The sequence below is a fragment of the Daktulosphaira vitifoliae genome, unplaced genomic scaffold (assembly GCF_025091365.1).
Source record: "Daktulosphaira vitifoliae isolate Bord-2020 unplaced genomic scaffold, ASM2509136v1 Scaffold_1, whole genome shotgun sequence".
In the NCBI taxonomy this organism is placed as follows: domain Eukaryota; kingdom Metazoa; phylum Arthropoda; class Insecta; order Hemiptera; family Phylloxeridae; genus Daktulosphaira; species Daktulosphaira vitifoliae.
In genome coordinates, this window is record NW_026099572.1 from 45025150 (window position 1) to 45046789 (window position 21640).

The 21640-nt window shown below is 28.0% G+C and overlaps 3 protein-coding genes across 6 annotated transcripts in view; all 3 read left to right on the forward strand.

The window, feature by feature from the left end:
* Nucleotides 1–1616, forward strand: part of LOC126893702 (uncharacterized) — a 3574-nt gene extending 1958 nt beyond the window's left edge. Inside the window, exon 4 of the mRNA XM_050664142.1 lies at nucleotides 1588–1616. Within this exon, the coding sequence (XP_050520099.1) occupies nucleotides 1588–1616 (29 nt within the window). The remainder of the gene's footprint in view (nucleotides 1–1587) is intronic.
* Nucleotides 188–3194, forward strand: LOC126910335 (uncharacterized). Its single transcript, XM_050692826.1, has 4 exons — nucleotides 188–2134; nucleotides 2194–2326; nucleotides 2391–2662; nucleotides 2727–3194. Exons 1-4 carry the CDS (start codon nucleotides 1937–1939, stop codon nucleotides 2733–2735), a joined length of 612 nt encoding a protein of 203 aa, XP_050548783.1. The 5' UTR covers nucleotides 188–1936; the 3' UTR covers nucleotides 2736–3194.
* A 12052-nt stretch (nucleotides 3195–15246) lies between these two features.
* Nucleotides 15247–20689, forward strand: LOC126910334 (uncharacterized). Of its 4 annotated transcripts, none has more exons than XM_050692821.1 (2): nucleotides 15247–15481; nucleotides 19087–20689. In XM_050692821.1, exon 2 carries the CDS (start codon nucleotides 19140–19142, stop codon nucleotides 19938–19940), a length of 801 nt encoding a protein of 266 aa, XP_050548778.1. In that variant the 5' UTR covers nucleotides 15247–15481; nucleotides 19087–19139; the 3' UTR covers nucleotides 19941–20689. The 4 variants fall into 4 exon arrangements, with proteins under 4 accessions (XP_050548778.1, XP_050548782.1, XP_050548779.1 ...); XM_050692825.1 differs by having other exon boundaries at nucleotides 15247–15421; XM_050692822.1 differs by lacking the exon at nucleotides 15247–15481 and adding an exon at nucleotides 16952–17271.
* The last annotated feature ends 951 nt before the right edge of the window (nucleotides 20690–21640 follow it).

The window sequence follows — 21640 nt, forward strand, 5'->3', positions numbered from 1 at the left end:
TTTTTTTACATTTTATTAAAAATATTAATTATTTTAAAATTTTAAATAAAATGTAAAAAAATTAATTATTGAGATATAGCTATAGACCTAACGTATAAATATTATTAAAAAAAAAAATCAACTAAAAATATTAACTGGATCAAAAGTTATTTAAGTTGTCATTGAGTGGTGGGCCACCCTGTATATATATATATTTATATTCGTTTCAGGTAGTTTTAGAAAAACGCTTTGTAACAATTGTAATTTAAAATTAACAACACCCAAGTTTGTTAACGTATATTTTCATAATCTCATCTCGTACGACGGACATTTTTTAGTCAAAGCCCTTGGAAGAGATACTAGTAGAATAAGTGTAATACCTGTTACAGAAGAAAAATATATTTCTTTTTCAAAGTTTGTTTCAAACAAATTTTCGCTAAGGTTCAACGATACATTTCGTTTCATGGGTACTAGTTTAGCGGCTCTTGCTGAAAATTTGCACGCCACTGACATAAAAGTATTCGGAGAAACAGCAAAAACGTTTTCAGCGAACGGTGACATTGATTTAGTGACCCGTAAAGGCGTGTACCCGTATTCATACACCTCCAGCTGGGATGTACTTAAAGAAAAACAATTGCCGTCAAAAGCCTATTTTTATAATGAACTGTCAGAAACGCATATTGATGATGCCGAATACAAACACGCACAAAACGTTTGGCAACATTTTAATTGTAAAACGCTCGGTGAGTACTCTGATCTGTATCTGAAAACTGACGTAACAATACTTGCGGACGTTTTTACGAATTTTCGCAAGTTATGTCTACTAAAATATAAATTGGAACCGGCATATTATTTTACGAGCCTCGGTCTGTTTTTTGATGCTATGCTGCTGCATACGGGCGTTTCATTAGACCTCATGAGCGATTATGAACCGCAACTCTTTATTGAGAGAGGAATACGGGGAGGAATGACAACTTCGGTGTTGAAACATGCCATAGCCAACAATGAAAAGACGCCTCATTATGATATCAAACAACAAAAATCTGAAATTATATATTTGGATATCAATAATTTGTATGGTTGGAGTATGTCTCAACATATGCCATGTGGTGGCTTTAAATGATTAGACGTGGACGACGAAACAAAAATTTTAAAGACAGTGTTGTAATAGGCCCTTCACACAACCTAACAAAATGTTTTTCTGTTATTCTTTCATCTTCTACCCACACACCAATAAATTACAAAACACAATCAACACTTTCTATCACTGACTGCAGATACACACACAACTCACACAATCACGCCATGCACACACATCCGTTCCTTCCCAACATGTACAACCCCGTAGTTTTACAAAATCCTTCTACAATGTCAGCAAAATAGCAACAAAGAATCTAAATAAATGTAAGGCCGATGGTCATGTACGTGTCTGGAAGGGGACTTTGGAAGGACACCAAAGGACTCCATGGGATCGTCTGACACGGCCTGTTTCGATCGTACTCCGGAACGAACACATCCAGTTTTATAAGTAAACTCCGCATTTTTCTCTGTATCGTTTATATAATATTGACAATATTTGAATTAGTGTGTACAAATATTTTATTTAAGTTTCATGTACTATTTCTTTTACCATATGAATCACTTTTGTGTATTTTGTGTAATAAGTGACAATAATTATATCATTTGATAATTGACATCAACTTGTTTTGTGTTGAAATTATTATTACATAAATCCTGTCTTCGGCATTAAGGATAACATAAATATTCAGGTAACACTATTTGAACTCAACCTGCATGCTTTATTTTACAACGGTAGACCCTCGATCCATACGCCCGAGTGAAGAGTCAGATCCCGCGTATTTCCCCATTCATTTCAATCCTAAATGCCCCCCTTTCCCTTTTTTATTTTTGAGTTACGACAACAGTGGAAGAGTTACCTGCGGATTCTCCTGTAGGAATGGCCCTTGAAGTGACGGTGTCGTACCCGAAAGAGTTACATAATGCCCACAACGAAATGCCGTTTCTACCTGAACGAAAATGTCCGCCTTATTCACGGGTCAAAAAACTGTTGTTTACTTTCGATCGGAAAGAAAACTATGTCGTACATTATCTAAATTTAAAACAGGCTATGGCGAACGGATTAAAAGTAGAAAAGGTAATTCATAAAAATATACTTTAAAAATATAATAATAATATCATATTAATAAATTACAGGTGTATAAGGTGTTACAATTTAAGCAGTCTGCATGGCTATCAAAATATATACAACTTAACACGGAGATGAGACAGAAAGCCAAAAATTATTTCGAAAAAGACTTTTTTAAATTAATGAACAACGCTGTTTTTGGTAAGTTTTAAAATTAAATAAAAATATATAAACATAATTTTAATACGATTTCGTTTGTTAACAGGTAAAATGATGGAACGTGTACAATTTAGAACGCAAATGGAATTGGTCAATAATCCTAAACGAGCGGCTAAATTAATTAGAAAGCATAATTTCAAACATTGTACAACGTACAGTGAAAATTTATCGGCGTTTGTATTGGAAAATAAAATTATCGATTTTTGTAAACCAGTATACGTAGGTTTCGCAATTTTAGAAATTAGTAAAACTCTCGTATACGATTTCCATTACAACGTAATGAAGAAATATTTCAAAGACTATTATACGGTGACACAGGTAGACTAATTAATGTTTTTATCGAAAAAATTTAATTATTTTATGTTATGATTTTATTGTTTAGATTCATTAGTGTACTTTATCGTGGGTGATGACTTTTACGCGTTGGCAAAGAAAAATCCTGATCTAATGGCTAGACTTGACACTTCAGGTTTGCCGAGCAGTCACCCGAGTTATTCAAACGCTAACAAGAAGGTGCCTGGTTTGTGGAGTGACGAAGCGCCGGAGAAATCTATATTAGAGTTTATTAGTCTCAGACCGAAAATTTATGGTTTTGATTTGGAGGGTAAAGTAAAAATTAAGGCGAAAGGGATACGTGGTCACGTTGTGAAAAATTATTTGACAGTCGAGGACCTAAAACGGTATTTGTATGCTGAAGAGGAGCCTGCAGTAAGTGAAGCTCATGCAACAGCATATGGTGCAATGGTTGTAAACAACATTCATGAGAGAGCCATGGACTTGTCCTATTATTTTTTATATTGTCCTATTATTATTTTAGTATTATTTTTTAGGAATGAAGACAACATTGAAACTCAAGATTTGTAGTTGCACCTTATAAACTAATGTAAAAATAATAAACAGATTACAAAAATGTAATGTATTAGTATAATGATTATAAAAAATTTATTGTAGAAATTATATTAAAAAAAAAAAAAAAAAAACAAATTATCTATAAATATATTTATATTATTCATTAAACGTAAATAAATAATCAAACAACATTATTACATAGTAGTTATCGTCGTTATTGTCGACAGGTTTGATAAAACGCCGTATTATACTTTGCACATCATTAAAATTTAACCAAATATGTAATCGTTTAAGACAGTATACACACCTTTTAAAGTCACATACTTCAAGCAGAGTGCTTTCATGTCTGAATACTTCTTTATGTGTTGTGACGGTTTCAATAGGACGGTCCATTACCTCTATCATTTCCACACATTGACTATTAGTTGTGTTACACACAAAAATGTGAGTTGACACAGCTCTTCTGTCCATTACCATTCGAATGTTGAACTTTTTGTAGTTGGCCCATACAAAATTTCTACTCCACCTATTCATTTCGAGTCTAACCTCCTCATAAGTGTAGCAAAAAAAATTTGCACGGATCAAGTCACCCAGACGGTTCGGTTCTGCGAGCCGACCTAACAAATTTGATAATGGCCTAAACAAATGACGTCTATAATACAACGCAGGTACGCTACTCGCTAGTTCACGATTCATCGTTATATTATAGACGTCATTGTACAGCCGTCTAATAAATCTGTCAGAATCGTTGTTCTGAAGCATTTCCAACTCCCATGATTGCAGCGAAAATGGATCTCTAAATGGAATCATTGATGACCAACTACATGGTAAGAGTTCTAGATCATGATCAGAATAGATCCGTTCAGGATCTGGTGATAAATCATCATCTAAAAATAAAAACAGCATTGTTAAGAAGTTTGTTTACAAAGTTAAATGCTAACATACATACCATCAGAATCCTCAATACTGTCTTCAATTTCTTCTTCTTCTTCTTCCTCATATTCATCTTCTTCTTCTGCCTGCAAATATTCTTCTTCCAATGGGTCATAGTAATACCAATCATCATGGACTCGCGGTTGTATCTGTCCGAATTGTTCAATGAATAACTCCCGTTCATCTGCTTCATCAAAATTTTATGCTTCAGCAGCAACACATTTACAAACAAAAATTGACTTGATTTGCATAATGTTTGAAGTGTTTCAACGTATAGGCACAATTAATACAATTGAAAATATTAAATTTTTAGAGCGGAGTATAGGGTATTTATATGAAAAACTAACGTTAATGACTTGTCATTACTATACCTGTGTGGTATTAACAGGTATTATACCCTAGTCTTATACCCCTATACGCATAGTGGTACTAATAGTCTTTACTCTATCCCTTTTTTTTTTCAGCACAATAATAATGCTCAAATTAATTATATATGAATTTTTGGGTAAATAAACAACAAACATGTTATATGTTACTTATAAGTTTTATTTTAAAAATATTATACAATTTGATTACATTATTTAATTATAGTGAAATATAACAATATTTTAAGTACTAAGAATTATTAATATACCAATTTCTTAATATAAACATTTTATAAAAACTACAATAAGTTGGATTCAAATTCATATGAAATAAACATGATGGATAAGAAGTATTTGTTGACAGTTGTTGAAAGGGCTACTGGGCTCACAAGGCCTTAACTGGTAAAAGAACAGAAACAATTTTTCATTTGAGATGAACAACAATAATTAATTTTGATACAACAATGAATGATTTATTTTTCCTATAATGAAAGATGAATGTTAATAAAAANGCTCATGCAACAGCATATGGTGCAATGGTTGTAAACAACATTCATGAGAGAGCCATGGACTTGTCCTATTATTTTTTATATTGTCCTATTATTATTTTAGTATTATTTTTTAGGAATGAAGACAACATTGAAACTCAAGATTTGTAGTTGCACCTTATAAACTAATGTAAAAATAATAAACAGATTACAAAAATGTAATGTATTAGTATAATGATTATAAAAAATTTATTGTAGAAATTATATTAAATAAAAAAAAAAAAAANAATATAGATATAGATATAATATATTATTATAACTTGCCAATAGAAAAGAACAAGTTATTTACATCAATAAATACTTATACATAAGTGGCTGAGGAACACATTTATGGTTTGACTTCTTTTATTTAATTTAGCAATTTTTACTTGAGATGATGTTGCTGTGAGGCACACACATTCCGACATAAATGAGCAACCACAATTGGCCGAGAACAAAATCCACACAACGGGATTATTCAGAAGAACATATTTCTTCTAGACACATGTATCTGAGTAGCCCACAATTGGCTTAGAACAACAAATCCACATAAAAGGATTTATTCAGAAGAACCTATTTCTTCTAGACACATGTAGATTCATAACCATAAAAAAAAGGTATCAGTCTTTTATCACAAAAGGACAACATGAAAAATGTGATAGCCTTCCACAGTGTCGCCCTATTCTGCGGCGCGAACAGTTGTGTTATACGAGAGCAGCCAATATCTTCCATGTTAATGATATTTACGTGTGGCATATACTGTTGTAAATGTCTCTTTTTTGTAACCCTTTAATAAATATGTCTGTAAATTTTAACGAGTTTAAAATTCTCGGTAGTTCTTCAATTTCTACGTCTCCGTACTGAGGTTGCATTGAATGTCTGTGCTTTTTCAACCACGCGTTAACATTTCGACTTTTTCATCTGTTGGAGTTGCATGTTTAAATATCCAGTGTTGTGTAGCATAAGTGTCAGTATCCACTACAGATAGTTCTTTTATAAGATACTCGTTAATACCCGTATTCATACACCTCCAGCTGGGATGTACNATCGATCCCAATATACACTCAAAATCTGCTATTGCTGTAGTCATTATTTAGTTTGTTTATCTAGTATGTTGAGGATACGGATCTTGTTCTAGGGCGTTTTGCTTTTTAAATAAACGTACACTAGAGTCAGTATAGGCTTCGTATTTTACAAAACCTTTAGTTTTATTAATCTGTTCTTCTAGCTGACTATATCGTAACTTAGAAGTTGAATCTATTGTGTTAAAATTAGTATTTAAATTTTCAATTTTAACTTCTACTCCGTGTAGTTGTTCATTTATTAGTTTCGATGTGAAGCTGAGAAGGTATTGGTTTTACTATGAAGTGTTTTTTTTTTTTATTATTTTTTTTTTTTTTTCTGTTACCACTTTTTCTCAGCTCTCACCGAACGGATTTCTTTCAACGATACGTCAAAATTCAGATTTCACATGCTTTTTCAAACTTTATAGTCTTCTCGCCAAGTAATTTGCGTTATATTGATTCGTCCTTCAAACCAGAAATAAGACGATTCCCCAACGCATCGTCTAAAAAGGTGTCAAATTCGCAAAAGTTTGCTAAATTTTTTAAATTATCGATGAATTCTTGGATAGATTCACCTGCCCGTTGAACACGTTGATTAAATTTAAATCGTTCACTCACTACTAATCGACGCGGAGAGAAAATTCCTTCAAGTATAGTGATTAATTCATCATAGACTTTATCACCCGTTTCGCCCGGTAAACATGCTACTTTCACATACATAATAATACAAATGTACGCGTCCACGCGCATGGTTTTAATATGCGCATTGACTCATTTCTGCTCATACGTTTATTCTGAACCTTAATTATATGGTGTAATATGTATTTTTATTAGGACACTATTTTGTATTTGCACATAGCACTTTATTTTATCGTGAAATTTTATATGTTACATAAAATTTGAAGACGGTTATAATTATATAAGTTTCTACTTTATCAGTTTATGTTTATCAAAACAGTACATTATAAATAATCTTTTTTTTCTCATATATGATATATGATTCTATTAGTTTATCGTTTAAATTGGAATACATCTATGACAACTATGCTGTCCAACGTTAAATCGCAGTTACCAATATTTTTATCAAAATTAAATTTTTACATATACTCACATATAATAACCTGCTAAATTTTTTTGTAATAATTCTATAATATAAACACAATTATTATAATTAGAATATTAATAATTTTTGTGTATACCAGGGGTGTATTTAAGGGAGATATGGGCCCCCCTTGAACCAGCGCTATCAATATTTTTTTAGGCAACTTCTAATAAATAAGGACCTAATGTCCTTTTTTTTCATCATTACTTTGATTTTTAGCAAAAAAAATTCTATAACATGTTTAACAAAGTAAAAAATACTAAATACCCTCCTAAAATAATTTTTGAATAAGCCTAAAGGGAATACCTCATTAACAAACGTTAACCTTATACCCAATACATTTTACTATATTCTCTTTTTGAATTTTCATGATTTTAATAATAACATTTTTAATATATTTTTGTTACACTGATTCTGATGTAATATTTTTTCTGCAAAACACTTATCGTGGCCGGCGTAGCCGAGCACTCTTATCGTAATCAGTGGCCTTCTTATGATGACGGCCCGAAGAGTCTTACGCGCCGGAGGCGCGTAAGGATCGTAGGGCTTTGGGTATGGGGCGGAGCCCCAGCTAGGCAGAGCCTAGTGGTAACATAAATCGTATAATTTCAAAGGCGTACACCAACGCACATACAAACATATCAACAATAGTCACATCAATTACATGATAATATAAGTTACTTATTACAAATTTTGTTGTTGTCATATTGAACAAATATTGTTTAGCAGTACATTTAATAGTCAAAGTCAGAATCTTACAATTATTATTGAAATCAATCACTAGAATTCTAATACTCTTTTGTAGTGGCTGGTTAAACTTTATCCAGTTGAATTTCATAATTGTTTTACTCATTTAATTTGATATGTTTAAAGGACGCAGTACTTCCGGAAAATTTTCAAAATTTAAGTTGAAAAAGTTAATTTTTTTAAAAAAAGTAGGTATTTTAAATACCCCCAGTGATCAGGTTAAGTATTAAATTTTCAACAAAAAATCAAATGAAAGAAAAATATATAAAGTTTCAGTATAAAAAAGATTTATATCGATTTGTTCATTTTTAAAAAAGATATGGTACTTTCAATAAAAAAAACCCAGCACAGGGGGGTCGCGGCACAGTGGTGACGTGGCATAGTTGGGTCAAGTATAGATAATATCTTACACTGATTAAAATCACTATCATAAAAACGCTTCAATGCAAATCTTTAGATAGTGCTTAGTTTTAAAAATTGGTGGATTAGTCCAAAAGCTACATGATCTGCTATTTCCTTATTTATATACTGATTAAGATAAAGTATGTCGAATAAAAGATGTATATAATTACTACTTCTCATGCAAATATTGAATTGATCCATACTTTTTTCAAAAAGTTATAGCATAATAAAATTAAAAATGTAAAATACAAAATCGAGAATTTTCACACAAAAATAGCATTTGGTAGCCATTTCCATCGTGAAGACAAAATAAAGACCAACATTTTTTTTTTTTATAATGTACATTATATTAGCTTTAATTTAAGATATATATAGAAGTGTCAGACTTTCCGGAACATTTTCAAAAGTCAAGTTAAAAAAATTAATTTTTTGTGAAATAGTTGTCATTTTAAATCCTTCCTTGTGGGCAGGTAAAGGGTCAGATTTATAAAAGAAATATACCAAATGATAGGTAATGACATTATGTATCTATAAAAAAAAAAAATATTGATTTGTTAAATTTTGAAAAAGTTATGGCAGTTTTATGTAAAAAAAGTTGAAAAAATTATGAAAATTAGCGATTTTTAAATTTGTAATTTTTTTGGAGGTTCCCCCATTTACGGGCAACGAGGGAAAATTTTTCCAAAGGAATTTGGAAACTATATAAAATTATTTAAAATATTATTTTAAAACTAGAAAATATTTAATTTAAAAGTCCATAAAAATTACTAAAGAATTGTGTATATGTATTTTGGGAACAATATTACCAATATCAGAGTTAAACACATACCGACACCCCAGTCAAAAAATACTCTCTTATAAACATCCTCGTGATGTTATCACTTAATTATGTTATAATCTAGTCGATTGACATATTTTACTAGTGTACACAAGTTTAATAATATATTCCGCAGTGGTCCAAGATCCCAATTATCAAAGAATGGATATTAAGTGTGATCCCTCAAACTCATCTAGAACACCAGTAATAAATTCCAGATTCTTAGCATTGTCAAAGAACATCAAATATCGTACAGTCATCATTATATTTACAGATATCGGTAATAAAATCTTTGTTTGTTACTACAAAAATATCATCCTAGATATCTAACTCAATTTTTTGGTATACGACCATAATTGCTTTTTGAACCTACTCATGAAAAGTTCTGCTTAAACTATGATAATGGATTTCCCAATGCTGTACCCTCAATTCGCTCATAAATATAGTGTGTCAGTGTGTATTTAGCGATAATAAAGCTTAAACCCGACTTACCCATACGGAATTCTTTAGAAATTTTTGTGGTTTTTCGTGTTAAATATTTTTATATATTTTAGTTTTAAATTAATATTTTCAATTTTAAATAGTATTAAGCCTAAATTATGAATACTTATTATATTTCTTATACATATGTATTTGATATGAACAATAATGTTTTTATAAAATCATTTTGTAATTACATTCTTTTATTTCAACATTTCAATTATAATATTTAAAAAAAAAAAAATAAATAATTGATATATTTTTTTATATAATTTGGTTAAAAAAAAAAATTTGTTATTTTTATTTTTTCTTAGTGTAATAACATACTTTTATCAATCACTCATCGTGGAAATTTTATTCCAAAAACAGAATTGGAGATAATTATTTTTAATATACTAAAACTGTCAAGGAAAACTTGTGTGAATAATTAATAAAGTTTTTTTTTTAAATAAACTTTATAAATTTAACACTGAATTAATTATTTTTCGTTATTTTCATCAGTATTAAGTTTTATTTTATATTCTTCTGCTATGTTAATAATTAGAATGTTCATAGTTTCAATTAGTTCCTTATTTTTGTGTTTAATTTTTGATGGAGGATAATATTTGTTGTCAATTAAGTTCTTACTTACTATAGATTTAAACATATCCCAAATTTTTTCTTGGTCAAATCTATTAAAATTATACTGCAAAATTTTTTCACCTTTGAAATAATTATTTATGATTTTTATGAATTCTCTGAAAACATGGGGTATGATTCCAATATGTAGAACAGAATTTGGTTCTTTAGGTAAATTTTTGTAATTCTTTATCACATATCTGATATTTTCTAGAACTTCATTTTCTAAATGAATAAAATTAAAAAAAACACTTATGGTATTAACCGCAGTACTAAATTTTGCAATAAGTTTATCATTATTCATCGGCGCAACTACCATACTACCGTAGTGAGCCAATACATACAAATATTTCAATGATCGGTACACCATGGCATCTTTATAGTAAGGGTAAATCAATCTCCTCTTATCATCTTCATCTATCAATTGATTTTCATTTACCCTTTTTTGAATAATCTTGAATGAAACACCTAATGTATAATTATAATTCCAGATGCTCGACCAATTTATTTTTACTAATTCATTTTCCAAATATTTTATGTTTTCGAATAATTGACTATGATTAACGTAGAAACATAGTAAAAAAATTGTAAAAAAATATAAAGATGAAATGTTTAACATTATATTCATACTTTTGATTCGCAATTTTAATGTTTTTAATAATTTTAATTAGACTAAAAATATTGTAAAAAAATATAATTAAATATTTCATACTTTTATACTTCTTTTGTATTGACGTATATTATCAAATATAGTTTATTTATTCAACTGAATAAGTATTTTTTAAATTGAATAAACTATTAAATAATTAAATATATAAAAATTATTATATTTTTTTTTATCAAATTTCTAGAGTTACCTAGATTTTATGTTCGAAATATTTATACACTTTAAATTAGGTACTATAATTATGAATATAATTAAACTTTTAAAATAGTATGAACTATTTTCATTGGAGATAATTTTTTAATAAATTGGGAAATCTTTATAATCAATTACAAAACCGACTAATAATAAAATTATAACAAAGCTAAAACAGGAGTTTTATTATATATATTTGTTATACTAAGGAACTTTTGTTGTATTCATTTCGTCCTGTTTTGACTCATATTTTGTAAAATTGGAGTAATCATTTTTTTATGAAAAGTCACGAGGAGTTGTTTTGCCTACCTATGTAGTTATAGAATAACATATGAAAAATAGATTATTTTTTTTAAATTTTACTCACGGAAAATAATTTTTTGGTAAAGCTTAATGTTAACACAACGGGAGTGAACATATCATATAAAAATAATGCTACTGCTCTAATAATGTTTACTACTTTTGATAAAATAATCGCAGACAACGTTATAATTGGATTCGTCTTAATAAATAATTTCTAGATACGACACATTTTATTGCTGAAAATAATCGACTGTTAAAATCGTCCTGAAATGGCAAAATTTCTCAATGATTATGGTATTATGATAACGTACCAATGATTTTAAGCCTCACCTTACTCTGTACGAAATAGCATTTTCTCAATCACTCAAGATAAGTTTCTCAATCGTATTTTACGTTCAATAAACGAAATATTATCTTGAAAAACCAGCGCCAGCAAGTGCAACACCAGCTAATGTATAACTAATGGTCCTTGAATCGCTTGATCTACTCTAAATATTACGTTTACTGTACATGTATCACTCTCTAGTAATTCTTTAAATTTCTCGATTTTCAAGGCCACGTAATGTGGTTCCTTCCATAAATGCCTTTGTGTACAGTTTCAACAAATCCGATATAATTGTGTTTGTTTAACGACATTGATTGCCCGAAGTTCAAAAATTACGCACATATGACATCGAAAAAAAATGTTCTTCTGTGGGGAGATTAGTAGCGTCGTTAGTTTCGGATTTTTTTTCATTTAGAAGTCACAGAGGGTCCATATAAATAGATCCCACAGGAGGTTTCTGTGAAGCTTCTACTTTAGAGCACACAATGTGTGAATTGACAGATATATTCCATGATATTGGTATAGTCTTTTGCTGTAAAGTAGCGATTAGAATTTGTCTTCCAAGTTTATATCGCTAGAGCTGGTCGAGTCTCGGCGTCTTCTGAAGCCAGGAATAGCGACAAGACGAGTTTGCCGGGGAGTAGGTATGGACGACGTGTACGTATTCGTCGTGGAAGGCGATGATGACCGTTGTCAGCGTATAGGAGACTCCTCTGTACTGCTGGAAATTTGTTTTCGGCAAAGTACTCAGTACACTTCTCCACTAATCCATCAGGCACCAATACTCAAGATCTGTGCCTAAGCCATCCACCCTACAAATATCCAATACTTGCAGATATTCTATATATATAAATTTAAAGACCCGTGTACCATATATATAAATTTTACATAAATTTGTAGATACCTGTGAAAGGTTTCTATAATTTCACTAGTTTCAACACGATAACCATGAGTTGTAGGAAGTTTTTTTGTTCGTTGGTGGCCTCCATTCGTCAGTTTCGTTCATACTTTTATACTTAGTAAAAGTTGCCATGTACAGCATTATAGTCTGATGCGTCAAAATCATTCGGAGTGCCAGTAATAAACTCGAGTTTGTAATTTGACTCTCGTCCTTGTTGATAAACATTAACAAGGACCTAACTCGATCAGTGACACCACTGATGACGATCTACTCATTTTGTCTTGTAGAGCTTCTATTTTTGACAATTATGACTCTTCTGATTTCCAAAAGTGTTCATTATCGCTTGAACTGTTAGAAACAAGTAATTCGTTGTAGGAGTCAATTGTGACTGATATATCGTACAGCAGTATGATGCGGTTATTATGTAAGCTTTGATTAAAGTAATGTGAAGCAGGCATATTTATATGCGACAGTTACGTGTACTGTGTGTGAACTGGGTGTTTGTTTGATAGAAAATTTTCATTCTCTATTTGATGACAACAAAGACATAATTTCACATGGTTAGAGAGATAAAATGAACACCATTATATCGCAAATCTTGTTTAAGGGGTTACATACCTTTGTTTTTCTTAAAATATCATACATTTTTTATTGATTTATGTTAAAGTACGACTCGTCATCACCATTTTCTCGAATTTTTATAAAGATCTGAGCAATAGATGAAAAGTTGGATAGTTTTAAAGCGCGAGTTGTAATGTTCAAATATACGAGTTTTGAAATTTTAAACACGATTTTCTCGGAATTTTGAATTTCAAAAAGTGCTTTTATCGTGATCGCGATTGCCGAAGAACTATTCTCCATAAATTGGTACGTTGAAAATAAAAATTTTTAAATGAATATTTTAAGGATAAAAAATCGAATTTACATGAAAAACGTTTCCATTTGCAGAAAAAAAACAAAATATTTATCTAACTAGTCGTTCACGCACTAGCGACGTCCCATTCCGAATGAAATTCGATGGGATTTATAATTTCAGTTGACCTGCTGGATTGCTATCGTGATCACCGCAAGCCTCTTTGAAAAAAAAGGGATTCCAGGAAAATGGGCACAACTCCAATTGTTGATAATTTTCCAAAATCTTACGCTTGTTTTCTTTGTTGAAAAATGTACTATCAAAAAATAAAAACTTCAATGTAATAGAATTATTGCTGCATACCAAAAAAAAAATCCAAAATTTTTGAAATTTTTCCGCACAAAAAGATATATAACCCCTTAATTGAATTTATCAAAATTCAATATTTACGAATTAATTTAATAATAATTTATGATATTTGTTTAAATTAAGAAAATTTTTCATTTTACCCCATAGTTAGAACAAAATGAAATTATAATCAAAACACCACACTTTAACTTCAAAAAGTTTATATTATACCAACTAATTATTTTTAAATTTATTTTTATTATTAAAAAGAAATTTAACACTGAATTAAGTTATTTAAAATATTTATACTTATATTGAATTCAGCAAAATTATTATTTGAAATATAATTTATTATTTGATAAAATTCGTAATTCTGGTAACAATTTTTACTTTGCTCTTTCTTTTACTTTGCAGCTTTTATCTATTTTATATTACTCATATTGTGACATATTGTATCTTCTTCCTTACTATAGTTCTGTAGTTTAACTTATGATGAATTTGTATTAGAATAATTATTTAAATCACTTATAATACACGCTTATATAATAAACTATTTTTCTTATTTAACTTCTAATAAACCTAAATTACTTACTCTCCTCTCTACACCGTGGAACGTGGTTTGCTGCCAAGGTATGTCAAGTAAGTGTAGTTTTAATACACTAACTACACTAATCAAGTAATAACTATAAACAAAGTACTTTTATTTATTATATCTTTACAGATGATGCATTATCATTCTTCTTTATTAATACCATCTCCATCAACTTTATTTTTAGTTATTTGACTTACCTTCTTTCTACGATTGACCTAATGCCATACGCGACTAATATGCAGAATACTATTGAAGGCATGCACTGAAAAAAATGTGAAGTTTGTATTTAACAAACCCGTTTTGTTAAATGTCAAATTGTAACAGTTACCGAAAAGCTGTCATATTTATCAATTTGTATGCTTAAAGGAACTAATTGATTTGCTGATACTTGTAAAGAACTCGTTTAGCCACCACAAAACCTACATGTTCGACGTCGGCAGAAACGGTAGAACAGTTAATGCCAAACTCTAAAAGACATAAAAAAAGGTTAATAAATTTAGATATTCTAAACACAAATTTTATTGCATGCGCAATGGTTGATTATTTATTATTAGTTAATTTTTTAAAGAAATACTGTGTTTTTATAGAGATTAACCTTAATGATTTGATATTCGAAAATTTTTTAAAAGTAATAATAGTGTAGAATGAAAAGAGAAATAAAATACAATTGAAATACGAATATTTTGAATGGATGTTATGTGTGATGATGCTGGTTATGGGTTATGTTTTGGTTAATAATTATAACTTCATATAGATTTGTTTAATTAAGATAATTCTAAAAAAATAATTTAAATATAGTATAAACAAGAGGGGGTAAATGTAAACTGGTAATGAATTTATCCAGAGTAAATAAAAAATGTATAGATATAAATCATCACCATAAATAATTTCATTATCATAGTATATTCGCTCGCGATAATTATATTAAAAAGCTAAATAATAATCACAACTTTTTTTTTTTTAATTTTTTAGTTTTCAGTATTATTTATTATGTAAGATATATTTTTATGTTATAAAAATAATGAGCATATCAAGAACAGTTAACATATTAAGTAATTAAGAGTTTTTCATTCTTTAAGCATTAAGTATAATTTAAAATGGACAAAAGATATGACATCTATTAATCTGATTGAATTTTTTAAGAACATTTCTTTTTATTTCTTAAATTTTTTTGTTACAAAATCCGTGGTACTTTTTATTATAGTACAGTAGCAAAATTCACATTAATATTATAGAAAATGATAAAATATAACTATTTATTTTGCGAATTCTGTACATTTTTAAATGTTTATAAAAAAGTAATCCCCTTAGTACGCTTTAGTTTATTATTGAATATATTAGGTGGTATCTATTTTAAATGGCAAGAGATTATAGCAGTAACAATTAGTGTAATGTTCGATATTATTACAAATTATTCATTTTGCTGTTATAAATAATGAATGAGCATAGTATAATCAACTGCATAATTTAATTTATTTCATCAATTATATTGTTAGTTAAACTCTTTTATCCAGAAAATAAACTACCAAGAGTAATGTATTATACTTGTTGAACATTATTTAGCGAAAATTTAAGTTACAAAGTGTTCTAGTAGTTGGGCGAAATATTTTTAGCAAATAAGAGTATAATTAAACTATAAAATTGTACAAACATAATCATTTATTAATAATATTATTTTGACTGTGACAAAAAAAATTAAAAACAAAGGTTGCTTTAGAAAACATTTAGGTCAACACATACAATTCAGACAATACATTTAAATTAAAATTATGATTTCAATAATAAACCTAAATGATAATTTATTTATTTTTTTAAATTTTAAACAAATTAGAAAAAAAATGGATAGTAAAATTTTATTTCTCATTTAAATATAAAATATGACTATTAAAATTATTTACTAAATTTAATTAGAGAAGTAATTATATAAAAACTACTAAATTTTGAATAAAATTATTTTGAAATTATGATTATCTTAAACATATATTACATTTTTTTTTTTGTTTATTTAAAAGACACACTAATGTAAAATATCTTAGAAATATTATGACCAAATTAAAACTATGTAAACAAAAGGAAACAATTTTTTTTTTTAACTTATGTTTATAAATATAACTAAACCTAGTCAAAGGTTAAATAAAAAAAAAATACAATAAATTAATGCAGAATATTTTATAATACACATATCAAAATAAAAAAATAAAATGAAATCTTTGCAAATATGTTCTCCTTACGCTACCGAGGAACTACCCGACATTTAAGATAATTCATATTTAATACTTCATCCAGGGTAAAACTTTATTCTATATAATAAATTTACCATATAATTTGATAAATATATCATTACTATTGAACCTATTTATCAATATGATAGAGAAATGTTGTAGTGGTTTGTTCATCTTAGTAACATATATTATTAAATTAATAATATCTAAAATTTAATAATATTAAAAGGTAAATATATAATGTAGTTAGAAAAAAAAATCTGTATTGATCCATACATTTTTCAAAAAATTATAGCAATTTAAAGTTGAAATATAAAATCGAAAATTTTAACAAAATAATAGCAGTTTTAAGCTACGGCAGTCCATTTGTACGTAGAAGATAAGTCATCGGGACAATTTTTTTTTTTTATTTATAGTACGTAACATAAGCTTTAATTTAACATATGATTTAAGGACGCAGTATTTCCGGAACATTTTCAAAAGTTAAGTAGAAAATGTTAGCTTTTATAAAAAAGTTTGATTCCTCTCTTGTGAGTAGTAAATAGTCAGATTTACAAAAATATTATACAAAATAAAAGCAAAATACCTAAGGATTCTATTAAAAAAAATGATGTTGATTTGTAAGTTTTTGAAAATAATGTGTAGTTTTAAGAAAAAGAAAGTGAAAAAAAGACGAAATTTACCGATTTTTAAATTGTAATTTTTTTGGAGATTTCCTCCATTTACGGGGAACGAGGGAAATTTTTCCAATTTTTGAGGGTAATATCTTTGTTGAAAGAAATCGATTCGGTGAGAGCTGAAAAAAAGTGGTAATAGACATAAAAAAAAATAAACACATTATGGTAAAAGCAACACCTTTTTAGCTTCGTATTGAAGCTAAGACCTATGGGACCAAATCCTAGAGAGTACGAATTTTGAATAGAGTTTCGTCGATTTTGAAAGTACCTTTAGTTATTTAATTCATTTTGTATTTTAAATAAGGGAACTCTGTTTTTTTGATCTTGTATATTCATAATTTGTGACACACATGTACAAACGATAATATATTATAATTTTTTCTAAAAAATAATATATACATTATATTTGAACTTTATTATTGACACGGTAAACATGACGTACTCTAAGATCAACGTTTAGTCAAATGTAAAAATTTGTAGTTTACTTTATATTTTGTCACAAGTTTTATTTTTGTATTTGTTCTTATAGTTTTTTTGTTTAGTCAATAGCATAAAAAATTATTTAAATATCCATTTTTTTTAATGGGTTAACTCCAATGTCTATTAAGGAGAGAAATTAATTATTGAATAAATTAATATTTTTAATTCTACCAAAAGAGACGTAATATTAATATAGAATTTTAAAGACAACATTACGAGAGATAAAAATAAAAAATTAATCAACTTTCTATATTATATTTTTTCAGATTTTGGTATACATATTAAATTATTTTACAACATTTTTAGTTTAAGTAAAACAAACATTATTATTATTATTACAGTAATAAAAAGAAAATTTTATTTTAAATAATTTTATTCTTCATAGTATTTTTGATTATTATTATTATGCGTAAATAATTAAAAATCAAATATTATATTAAATACTTGTGAAATATTTTTTCGAAAAAATCTGATTTTTTTATAATTTTCTTAATTTTAATTGGAAAGATTAGCTTAACAAAACATTTTATTTTAGATAGGATATTATAAATATTCAGTTTTCACTTAGTAAAAGTCATTGAGGCACCCATATCTTTTAACAATATAATATATAAATTATATAACATTTAATTTACTGAGTAAGAAATCTTTCAAGTATTCAAAAATTTCTTTTTGAAAACGAAAATCATATAGCGTCAATAATAAATTTAAACTTGATCAAGGTGTGAAGTTTGTAATTTAACCAGGGGCTTAGTTATAGATTATCTATGTTATATTTTGAATACATAACACACGCGTCATTTTTAATATAATTTGATTACAAGCAATGCACTCTTGTGATAGAAGGTATGAATACCAAAATCCGAAATAATATTTTCTTGGTATATCAAACATAATTAAATAATTCCTTTTAGGTGTTCACATTTTACAATTGAGTCCCTTGAAACATAGAAATTTCAATATATATTATTATTTAGTTATCTAAGCGATTAAAAAAATTTCCCAAACATCTAAATATTATCTCCAATGAAAATTGTTTTTCATATTTTAAAAGTTTAATTGTATTCATCATTTTAATGTCGAGTTAAAAGTATAAAATGGCAACTCTAGAAATTTGATAAATAAAATGTAATATTTCTTATATTTTTAATTATTTAATAGTTTGAAACTAAAAACATTCATTCAATTATGCAAATAAACTTATATTTCATAATACATGCATTAATAATAAATATAAAGTATAAAATATTACATTAAACTTTTTTACAAAATTTTTAGTCTAATCAAAGTAATCAAAAACATTAAACTTGTCACGCACAAATATCAATACAATGTTGAACATTTCAAATCTATTCTTGTCTACAATTTTTATACAATGTTTTTACATCGATAAAATTCAATCAGATAAGTTGTTGTTTGAAAACGAACAATATTTGGAAAAAGAAATGATAAAAGGAGTGTGGAGAAACATCAGGACTGATGGCTCTACAATTGGTACTTCATATAAGGATATTCAGACATGGAAAAATGATAACGTAACAGAAGATGTATGGATGACGTGGCTTTATCCTCACTATAAAGATGCCATGGTGTACCGATCATTGAAATATGTATATGTATTGGCCCATTATGGTAGTATGGTTGTAGAACCAATAAATTATGATAAAACTATTACAAAATTTAGTACCGCGGTATATACTATAAGTAATTTTTTTGAGTTTATTCTTTTAAAAAATGAAGTCCTAGAAAACATCAGAAATATTTCAGAAAATTTCAAATATTTACCGAAAAAAGAAAATTCCTTTCCACATTTTGGAATAGTAACACTTTTTAGTGAAATAATAAAAATCATAGATATTTTTTTTGAAGGTGAAAAATTGATACAACGTATTAATAATGGGCGTTCTCTTGTACTCTTAGGAGGAAGCAATTGGGATACGTACGAATCTATAATAAGTCAAAACTTAATAGATAACAAATATTATCCTCCAACAGAAATTAAAGACAAAAATGAGGAAATAATTGAAGCTATTAACATTCTCATTACTAACGTAGTAAAAGAATATAAAATATTTCTTCATGCCAATGAAATTAACAAAGAAAAATCTATAATAAAAAATTTTATTGTATGAGTTTTTTTTTTAATTTAAAGTCTAAAATCTAATTTACAATACAATTCCATAGATTTTTAAACAATTATCCTGTAAATGCAAACACTTTTTTTTAGCTAAAAGTATATCAATAAATAGTATTTGATTTATGAGTATAATTTTAGAATTAATATTTATTATAGCAATTAATTATAGTATGAAATTGATATTTAATAATTTAGTATTGTAATTTTTACTGAGAAATTATATAGTAGTACTCTTATGGCAAACGTGTATAAAAATTGAAGGGCTTGTTACAAATGTAATACATTATATGAATGTAATAATTCCTGAGATATTCATAATTTGTTATAACATCAAGTATTTCATTTATTTGATGATCTTGTGAATAAAGTAGTACTAGTACTAATGAAATTTTGAGTAATAATGCTGTTTCTGTTATTGGAAATGTGTTATTATTGTTTATAAAAGCAAAAAGAAATCTTTGTATGTTTTGAGTTTTTTATATATTAATATCGAGATGTACTTCCTACTTCCTACTACGAGGGTTACTTCCCAAAGAATAAGAGTTATGATATTAAAAAAGTGATATTTGCACTTAATGATGTTATTGCGATAATTATTGATTATTTGTTTAAAAACAAACTTAACTACAGTAATTAATTCCTTTTTTGTTGGGTTGTTCATTAATATTGGACTAGGTTCCGTCTAGCTGGTGCTCCGCCCCAGACCCAAGGCCCTACGAGCCTTACGCGCTTCCGCGCGTAAGCCTCTTCGGGCCGTCATCATAAGTAGGCCATTGATTCCGGTAGGGGTACCCGGCTACGCCGAATACGATAAGTNAAGTAGGCCATTGATTCCGGTAGGGGTACCCGGCTACGCCGAATACGATAAGTGTTTTGCAGAAAAAATATTACATCACAATCAGTATAACAAAAATATATTAAAACTGTTATTATTAAAATTAGGAAAATTCAAAAAGAGAATACAGTAAAATGTATTGGGTATAGGTTGACGTTTGTTACTGAGGTATTCCTTTTAGGCGTATTCAAAAATTATTTTAGGAGGATATTTTATATTTTTTTACTTTGTTAAACATACTATAGAATTTTTTTTGCTAAAAAACAAAGTGATGATCAAAAAAAGGACATTAGGTCCTTATTTCATAGAAATTGCCTAAAAATATATTGATAGCGCTGGTTCAAGAGGGCCCATATCTCTTTTAAATACACCCCGGGTATACACACAAATTATTAATATTCTAATTATAATAATCATGTTTATATTATAGAATACGTAGGACTATGTAAAAAATTTAATTTTGATAAAAATATTGGTAACTGTGATATAACGTTGGACCGCATAGTTACTATAGTTACTATAGTTCAATAGTTTAACTTAAGATTAATTCATGTTTGAATAATTATCTAAATTAATTACAATATATGCTTATATAACAAACTATTTTTCTTCTTATTTAATATCTAATAAGTCTAAATCCCTTTTTCTCCTCTCTACTCCGTAGAACAAGATTTTTGCGGCCAGGATATATCAGGTAAGAGTAGTTTTAACACACAAACTACAATTAATAGTAATAACTAGAAACAAAGTACTTTCATTTATGATGTCAGTAGGGTAATATTGGGAATTCTAGCCCCCCCCGCCTCACCCCTTCACCTACCCACCCTATGGTGGGTGGGCGTGGTCGGGGGAGGGGCGTG